Source organism: Sinocyclocheilus anshuiensis, unplaced genomic scaffold, assembly GCF_001515605.1.
Source record: "Sinocyclocheilus anshuiensis isolate Anshui unplaced genomic scaffold, SAMN03320099.WGS_v1.1 scaffold1805, whole genome shotgun sequence".
Lineage (NCBI taxonomy): Eukaryota > Metazoa > Chordata > Actinopteri > Cypriniformes > Cyprinidae > Sinocyclocheilus > Sinocyclocheilus anshuiensis.
This window is the reverse complement of record NW_015540382.1, coordinates 127,458-136,399: the sequence shown is the minus strand read 5'-3', so window position 1 is coordinate 136,399 and position 8,942 is coordinate 127,458. Positions and strand designations below refer to the sequence as shown.

Sequence of the window (8,942 nt, the reverse complement as noted above, 5' to 3'; positions counted from 1 at the left end):
ATGTCCCACAGGGGGATGCGAGATCGTACTGGGGGCCTCAGCCTCAGTGCACTACGGAGGAAACGTGTAACTAGGGGGTGTCTGCCCACTGACTGTCCACCAATAGGGGCGTGGTAGGCCGCAATCGCCGCCACGTAGACTTTTAGGGTGGAGTGGGTCAACCCTGTGGAAAAACGGGCCTGCAGGAACTCCAGAACTGCACCAACCGGGCAGTTAGCTGGGTCGAGCTGGCGGTCTCCGCACTAAGAAGTGAAAAGTTTCCACTTCAAGGCATACAGTTGAGGGAGCTCTGGATTGGAGGATGATCTCAAGAACCTCAGTTGAGAAACCAGAAGCTACGAGTTGTGCCCCCTCAGGGGCCACACCCATAACTTCCACAGCTCCGGGCGGGGGTGAAAGATCGTGCCCTCCGCCTGTGAGAGGAGGTCCCTCCTGAAAGGGATCTCCCATGGAGAGTCGTCGAGAACGGAAATTAGGTCCGAGAACCATACTCGGCCCGGCCAGAATGGGGCTACTAACAACAGACGGGCCCCAACCCGGCGCACTCTCTCCAGAACTCCCGGGAGCAGAGCGATCGGGGGAAAAGCCTCGGCCAAGTCTGCACCATAGCATCTAGTCCGTGAGGAGCTGGATGAGTCAGAAAGAACCTTGAGCATGCGAATCGGGTTTCCCCTCGGGGAGAACCCATTGGTCTATAGCCACCACTGTAGGGGGTCTCATGTACAGCAGGCCAAAAGGTATCACATTGGACGCAGCTGCCATTAGACCCAGCAATCTCTGAAAATGCTTGACAGTGAGTAACTGGTCTTCTCTCACTCTCTTGACTGCGGTGAGGATCGACTCGATCCGAGCAGCGGACAGACGTGCCTGCATCGTGGTCGAATCCCACACCACGCCCAAATAAGTTGTCCTCTGAGCTGGTGAAAGCACACTTTTCTTGGCGTTTAGTCTTAACCCCAACTCTTTCATGTGAGCAAGAACGATATCTCGATGTCAAACCGCCATCTGCTCCGATTGAGCTAAAATCAACCAATCGTCGATATAATTGAGTATGCGGATGCCCTGGAGTCGCAGGTGAGCCAGAGCTGCATCCACACATTTCGTGAAAGTGAGGGGTGAGAGTGCAAGGCCGAAAGGAAGAACACGATATTGATAAGCTTCGCCCCCGAAAGCAAACCTCAGGAATTTCCTGTGAATGGGAAGGATGGAGACATGGAAATATGCGTCTTTTAGATCGATCGTGACAAACCAGTCCTCGGACCTGATCTGTGACACGACTTGTTTGAGTGTGAGCATCCTGAACTTCAGTCGCATGACTGAGCGGTTTAACTGACGCCGATCTAAAATCGGACGCAACCCCCCATCCTTCTTTGGAACTATAAAGTACCAGCTGTAGAACCCGGATTCTCTTTGGTGAGGAGGGACCACCTCGATGGCCTCCTTTCTTAAGAGAGTATATACTTCTTGTTCCATTACCAGAGCCTGCTCGGGACCCACCAAGGTGGGAAGAACCCCGTTGAAGAGAGGAGGAGGAGAACCAACCTGGATTCTGTAACCTCTTCCTACAGTATGCAGGACCCACTGAGACACGTTTGGCAGTAGTTTTCACGCTGCTATATAGTGTACTAAGGGAATCAGTCTCTCGAGACTGACCTCTGGTGTAATTGAAGCAGCTAGCTTGGTGCCCTGAAGTGGCACACCGGCAGGGGATGGCCGAACTAGCTGCTCTAGAGACCTCCGTGGAGGCGGCGAGCCTCTTAGCACTGCTATGTTTCCAGGCGGTAACTGAGAGAAGTGCTCGCGGTAGACCGCTACGCCCTGGAACACCGGCAGGGTTGGCAGATCGATCTCCTGAGGGCACTGAAGAGAGACGGGCACCATGTAATGTGGTGAGCCCCGCTCTACCCCAGAGGAGCCTGCCTGGGTGCAGGACACTATAGTTCATTTATGTAAGTGGGGGTAGCAAAATAAAGTAAACTGTGGCATATTATACCCAAAACTTCTTTATAAAGTGGACTACCAGTAAAATTGTTAAAAAATTTGGGATCAAAAATTATTTATGGCCGAACTAGCTGCTCTAGAGACCTCCGTGGAGGCGGCGAGCCTCTTAGCACTGCTATGTTTCCAGGCGGTAACTGAGAGAAGTGCTCGCGGTAGACCGCTACGCCCTGGAACACCGGCAGGGTTGGCAGATCGATCTCCTGAGGGCACTGAAGAGAGACGGGCACCATGTAATGTGGTGAGCCCCGCTCTACCCCAGAGGAGCCTGCCCTCAGAAGTCCTGAGGCACTGGCGTCAGGACTTCTTGGTCGAGGACTTCTTAGCCTCCAGAAAAGCTCTTAAATCTGGTTTCGGCTTTGAATTAATCTTACTTTTTGTTAGTTGATTTCTTCTTTAAAAATATAATTAACAATAGAAAAATATGTCAAGTAGATAATAATAACCTTTTGAAGACAATGTACAATTGAGTCAATGACTCTAAAAAGGAAAGTTTATGGACTATTTTCTGTTTGAAGACGCAACACAAATTAGTATAAAAGTAGACATTTACATGAAAAATAATAAATATTGCAAGTTTGACTGGGCAGACCAAGATTCTGAATGCATATTGTATTTGAGATCCTTGTAATGTTTATAACAGCAGACATAACATATTTAAGTACACTTTATTTTAATAGTCCACTTTAGACATTATGCTGACTATTCTTTGCAACTACAGTACAAGTCAACTAACAGACTGTCTGATTAATATCTGCTAACACTTTATTTTGGATGGTCCCCCAACACACATTCTACTAACTTTGCAACTTATTCTACTAACCCTAATCTAACAGTCTACTAGTGCGCTAACGAGAGTTAGTTGACATGTAGTTGCAAAGATACTTATAGTTAGTAGAATATATCTTATTTGCGGTATTGAAGAAATGTGAGGTAAATTGTGAAGTAAATTTAGATATCCCAGAACATTCAGATGTTCCTTTTAACTTTAAGTATGTCTATATAGATTCTTAAACCACAAGATATATATTTTAGTCTATGCTACTTTCAGTTGATGCCTGAATAAAGCTTCTCTAAGTATTTTTGTATTGCCTCCCATCCAATAATCGCAATAAGCTTTGTGATTTTTTACTTCTGAAAAGAAACAAATCATCAGCTTTTGATTTCTTTTCATTTCTTCATGAAATCCAAACATTAAATGCCGTTTTGGTGCTTTGATGTGGCATGATGATTCGCTGTATCTGCCTGCTGAGTTCAAGCGGCAACAGGGAGCGATAATCTCTTCTGCTTTACTACAAGTTATAGCACAAAATAAACATGAATGAACATCAGACTGTCATGCGGATTATCCAAATAAAGTGTAACCTATATTTATTTGTACGTTTCTTTTTGTTTCAGGCTGAGTTCTCGGAGATCAACCTTGTGGCTCATGCTAATGGCACATGCAGTGTGGACATGCAAGTGATCAGAAATGGAACGAAAGTGGTTCGGTAAGTTCAACATAATCATCAGAAAATACAGCGGCGAGTCCAGCATGAGTCCATCAAATTCATATATCCATTTTTTTTTGCAGTTTTCAGCATTTATCCATCAATCAGTATTCAGTTTGATGTTACCACATAAAGTACCTTTTAACTAGCAAACTGTTCTGACAGTAACTTATGTGGCATTAAGGGAAACTGATGTTTTGTGTTTTAGCTTTGTGATAATGTGTGAAATGTTGAAGGTGTCTGAATAAATTTTGGTTTCACTGTATACTCTAGTGCAGCCCTTAACTGAAAGTTAAATTTTAAAGACATTTGCTGTATAAGATTAAATATTTTTATCTTTATCTTTCAGGTAAATAGACCAAATATATTGCTGATGCATACTGCCCTCATTTGTTAAAAAATACTGTTACAACAACTGCTAATGTAAAAGCCCACAAAGCCCAACTATGTTTCATAGTTCAAATGTTAAAACCGATTATAACAGTAAGATTTAAGCTGATGTGATTTACTGTCATGATGACCACAAAATGTGGTTCATCAAAAAGACAGGAAGCCAAAATACAGCTTACCATAAGCAGAGCTATATGCCACTGTGGTTGTGCAGCTGACTCATGCAGGAGGGTTTGCACTGTTTTAAATGAGTATAGCGGGTGGATTTTCCCATTACCTGAGACTCCTAATGAGTGTGTGTGTGTGTAGGCATCAGTATGATTTTGATGTGTCTTGCACTGATGTGGGTGTGTGTTGATATGACCAGACAATCATCTGCCTTTAAAAAATATTGACTTAAATTCACTTGCATAACACTAGAAAACATGCTGGTTTTCTTTTTTTAATTATTATTAATTTTGCATATGTTTTGTTCATCATTAGTGGTGCTTGTGATGCAAAGCATAACTTATATTCTTTTGCTTACTTATTATTCTTCTTTTAGACAAAACTTAGGTGTGTGAGTCGTACCTCACCGTTTGTCTTTGACCCATGAATGAGGTGTCAAATCATGTAGCTTATTAAGGAGAGGTGTGCTATGACTTTTATGACTTTTAAGTGATCGGCGGGCAAAAAAACTAGTTGAAAAAGTCCCATAGGCTTAACATTGGAACCAAATTTTGAAGTCATATCTCTGGATCAGAAAGCCATAGAGGCTCAAGGGTGGGCTCTTTTGACAATAAGCAATAAGTAGTGACATAACAACTTCATAGCCACTTGCTAGCAACCAGTTACAGCACCCTAGCAACCATTTCATAAGCATCCATTGAAAAAGGATGAGAGGACTATCTCTGGATCAGAACATCATAGAGAGGATGACTCTTTTGACTCAGACTGGCCAGTAGTCTTCAGATGTCTCCATGGCAACTGTCTAGCAACGCCCTATTTAGAAAACCCTAGCAACTGTGTAACAACATTAACAAGCCATACCATATCTCAACTCTGCAGCATCATACAGACATGGCTCTCTTTTCAGTCACGCAGAACACAGAAGCAGTGCCGAGTCTTGCCTCATTAAGCACTCACATTTTCTTAAGAAAATGTATGTATATACAGTTTCTAATATTATACATCATAGCATCATATGAAGAACATGCTTTCCTCATGTCGAAATCCCAATACAGTGAAAGATTTTCTGTTCATCTGAGCAGAAAAGCGTCAGGAGTGTCTCAGGTCACCATCTCTCTCTTAACGAACTCATCCGTCTCATCTTTTATTATTTATTTATTTTCTCTTTTTTTCTCTGGTCTCTTTCAAACTCACTCCCAAATAGGGTTGTGCGATATATATCGTCTGCGATAATATCGTAATTGTTGTTTTAACGATGTGCGATTTGACATTATCGAGTATTTTGCAAAAACCATTCAAAACATCCCTACAGAGCGCACGCATACATTACGTGAAATCTAGACTAGTGCGCGTGCGCATTTAATTTGCTTGGTAACAGCCCAAATGTCTTATTATTCTAATTCCCTGATTAAATGTAAGAATTTGACTCAAAAGATAATGGACACTTCTAGAAAAAATGGCTTTATAAAGGTAAAAATGCCCATAAAATGCAAAAATCAGTTTACATTTATTGGAAAATATTAATTTCTATCAGTATGAACTGACCACCACACAGAATATGAAGAATATTAAAAACATTAGGAGTCAGCTGTCTTCGGCAGTCCTTAAGATATCAGCACAATAACACACTCAGCAAAATATCGTCTAATTATCGTTATCGATAAAATCCCAGAAAATATCGAGATATAATTTTTTGTCAATATCGCACACCCCTACTCCCAAAACATTATTATTATTATTTTAACTTTATGTACAGACAACAAACAAACAAACAATCAAAAATGGCTTTTTGAATAGTGTCAGTAATAAACATTGAATGAATGAATGATTTGAAACCACAGAATGCTTTTGAGCAGATTTTCAGCTCGGTGTAATTTATTATAATCACAGAGTTGACAGTGTTGACAAAAAGACAGTATTCTTATATATATATATATATATATATATATATATTGAATAAATATTGAAATCTATATGAAGCCCTGAGTTATAGTCTGAGGTGATTACAGTAAAAGAAAGTGAATGTCATGAAACAGAAAATAATTAAATTGTTCTTCATGATTATATTTAAAGGAACATCTTTAAAATATATTATCTGTTGACATTAAAGCTTGCCATTAAAATCTATTTATTATTAATTATATTTTTAAAGAAGCAACTAGTTATTTTTTAAATGTGGTTTTGGCCAGTAGGATTATTATATTATAACACAGTACATACATGATTAAACACTACTCATTTAAAATGTTAAACAGATAATAGACTGACACTTTTGCTCTGTTCTCGATATATTTTTATTATTCACACAGGTCCTTCAAGCCTGACTTTGTCTTGGTGCGACAGCACGCTTATAGCATGGCACAGAATGAAGACTTCCGCAATATAATCATCGGTTTGCAGTATGCCGGGATCCCCAGCGTCAACTCGCTGGAGTCCATTTACAACCTCTGTGACAAGCCATGGGCTGTGAGTAGACATTTCGTTTTGTACAGTGTTTTTCTTTAAAAAAAATTTAAAATCCTGTCAATGTGAGGAGCATTAAAACTTCCTATCGGTTTCTGGGGCTACTTCACAGTGCGACAAGATTGAACATATGCCGTTTTTTTTTTTTTTTGTAAAAAATTGTAGTTGTGTGTTCAGATCAGACCATGTTGTGGCATGGACACTAAAGGACAGTTTTAACGCTTCAAGATCTATTATTTCCAAAATTTGCATCCAGACTGATTCTCTGTTTTCTCCTAGTTTTCTCAACTGATCAGCATCTACAAGAAACTGGGAGCAGATAAATTCCCTCTTGTTGATCAGACATTCTACTCAAACTACAGGGACATGGTAAGTACAAGACAACCTTGCCTTTCATTTCATTTGATTAGAAACAACTATATTTTTTGTACTTTTGTTGTAAAGAACAAAATATTTGACACTTTGGTTATTTGTATACTTTGTATACTATATATTAGTTTATATATATGCAATTTAAACAAAAGTGGTGGTAAATATCACTAAAAGTGGTCCATTGGCTTGTAATAGGGGAACCACTGTAAGTGCTATACAGCACCTTTGTCAAATGGAGCTATGTAGAAACATAAGAGGAACCCCATCCTCCTCATTAGATTTAAGATGTCACTCCACTCTCATATGTTTGCAATGAATGGGAATTTACTACAATGGCAAAAGCTGTTTTGAAGTTTTATGCTTTTCTGAGGTCAAAAAGTCTTGTGGAATATTTCCTTACAGGGGGGCCTTTGGGGCAAAAAGGTTGAGAACCAAGTTATCTTCAGGAAATACACTGTATTTTAATGTTTTTTAATCCTTTCCCAACTAAACTAAGAGAGACTTAGAGAACCTTTAAAGAACTATACAAGGGCTTAACAGGTTCTTTATATGGTAGCAGTGTTGTATAGCACCTCAACCACTCCAAAGAACCGCTGAAGAACCAAATTGGTTTTGTGTGTATTTCGATTAGAAACACTGACAACTTACAGTGCCCTCTACTAATATCGGCACCCTTGGTAAATATGAGCAAATGTGGCTGTGAAAATAAATCTGCATCGTTTATCCTTTTGGTCTTTCATTCAAAAAGTCCACAAAATTATAACCTCTCATTGAAGTAAAACAGCGGAAAGTGGGGGTAAAATCTCATTATGAAATAAATGTTTTTCTCTAGTTCACGTTGGCCACAATTATTGGCACCCAATTATTGCAACGTCCTTTTCCCCAAGATAACAGCTGAGTTTTCTCCTATAATGCCTGATGAGTTTGGAGGAAACTTGAGATCGGAGACCATTCCTTCAGACAGAATCTCTCCAGATCTTTCAGATTCACAGCTCCTTCTCTTCAGACCACCTCACTCATTTTCTATAGGGTTCAGGTCAGGAGACTGAGACGACCACGGCAGAAGCTGCATTTTGTGCTCGGGGACACATTTTTGTGCTGATTTTGATGTTTGTTTTGGATCATTGTCCTGAAGGAAGATCAGGACAATGGTTTAGATTTTTAATCGGTCTAGAATCCATGATGCCATGTATCTGAACAAGATGTCCAGGACCTCCGGCAGAAAAACAGGCCCACAACATTAAAGATCCATCAGTATATTTAACTGTGGGCATGGGCTACTTTTTATCCGTTTGCACCAAACCCATCTGGTATGCTTCCCTGCCAAAAAGCTCAATTTTTTTACTTTTATCTGACCATAGAAGCCCGTCCCGTTGGATGTTTTCTCCTATAATGCCTGATGAGTTTGGAGGAAACTTGAGATCGGAGACCATTCCTTCAGACAGAATCTCTCCAGATCTTTCAGATTCACAGCTCCTTCTCTTCAGACCACCTCACTCATTTTCTATAGGGTTCAGGTCAGGAGACTGAGACAACCACGGCAGAAGCTTCATTTTGTGCTCGGGGACACATTTTTGTGCTGATTTTGATGTTTGTTTTGGATCATTGTCCTGAAGGAAGATCAGGACAATGGTTTAGATTTTTAATCGGTCTAGAATCCATGATGCCATGTATCTGAACAATATGTCCAGGACCTCCAGCAGAAAAATAGGCCCACAACATTAAAGATCCAGCAGTATATTTAACTGTGGGCATGGGCTACTTTTTATCCGTTTGCACCAAACCCATCTGGTATGCTTCCCTGCCAAAAAGCTCAATTTTTATTTACTTTTATCTGACCATAGAAGCCCGTCCCATTGGATGTTCTAGTCGTGTCTGACAACTGAATATCCTGGCGTTTGTTTTTGAATGAGCGAGGAGGATTTTTCTCGAAACCTTCCTGAACAACATGTGATGTAGGGGCTTTTTGATATTTATTTTTTTAGGCTTTCTGACCCCAAGACATGAAAACTAAGTGAAATACAAGCATAAATTGATTGAAATTGGCTGTGGTTCTGTGGA

General features: G+C 40.4%; 1 protein-coding gene across 2 annotated transcripts in view; it reads left to right on the top strand.

The window, feature by feature from the left end:
- syn2b (synapsin IIb) overlaps positions 1 to 8,942 on the top strand; it is an 84,730-nt gene that overhangs the window by 38,244 nt on the left and 37,544 nt on the right. For both annotated transcript variants that reach the window (XR_001634117.1, XM_016484598.1), the window contains exons 3-5: positions 3,397 to 3,488; positions 6,356 to 6,512; positions 6,789 to 6,878. Coding sequence is in view for 1 of the 2 variants with exons in the window: in XM_016484598.1 (XP_016340084.1) it covers positions 3,397 to 3,488; positions 6,356 to 6,512; positions 6,789 to 6,878 (339 nt within the window). In the remaining variant the exon portion in view is untranslated. The remainder of the gene's footprint in view (positions 1 to 3,396; positions 3,489 to 6,355; positions 6,513 to 6,788; positions 6,879 to 8,942) is intronic.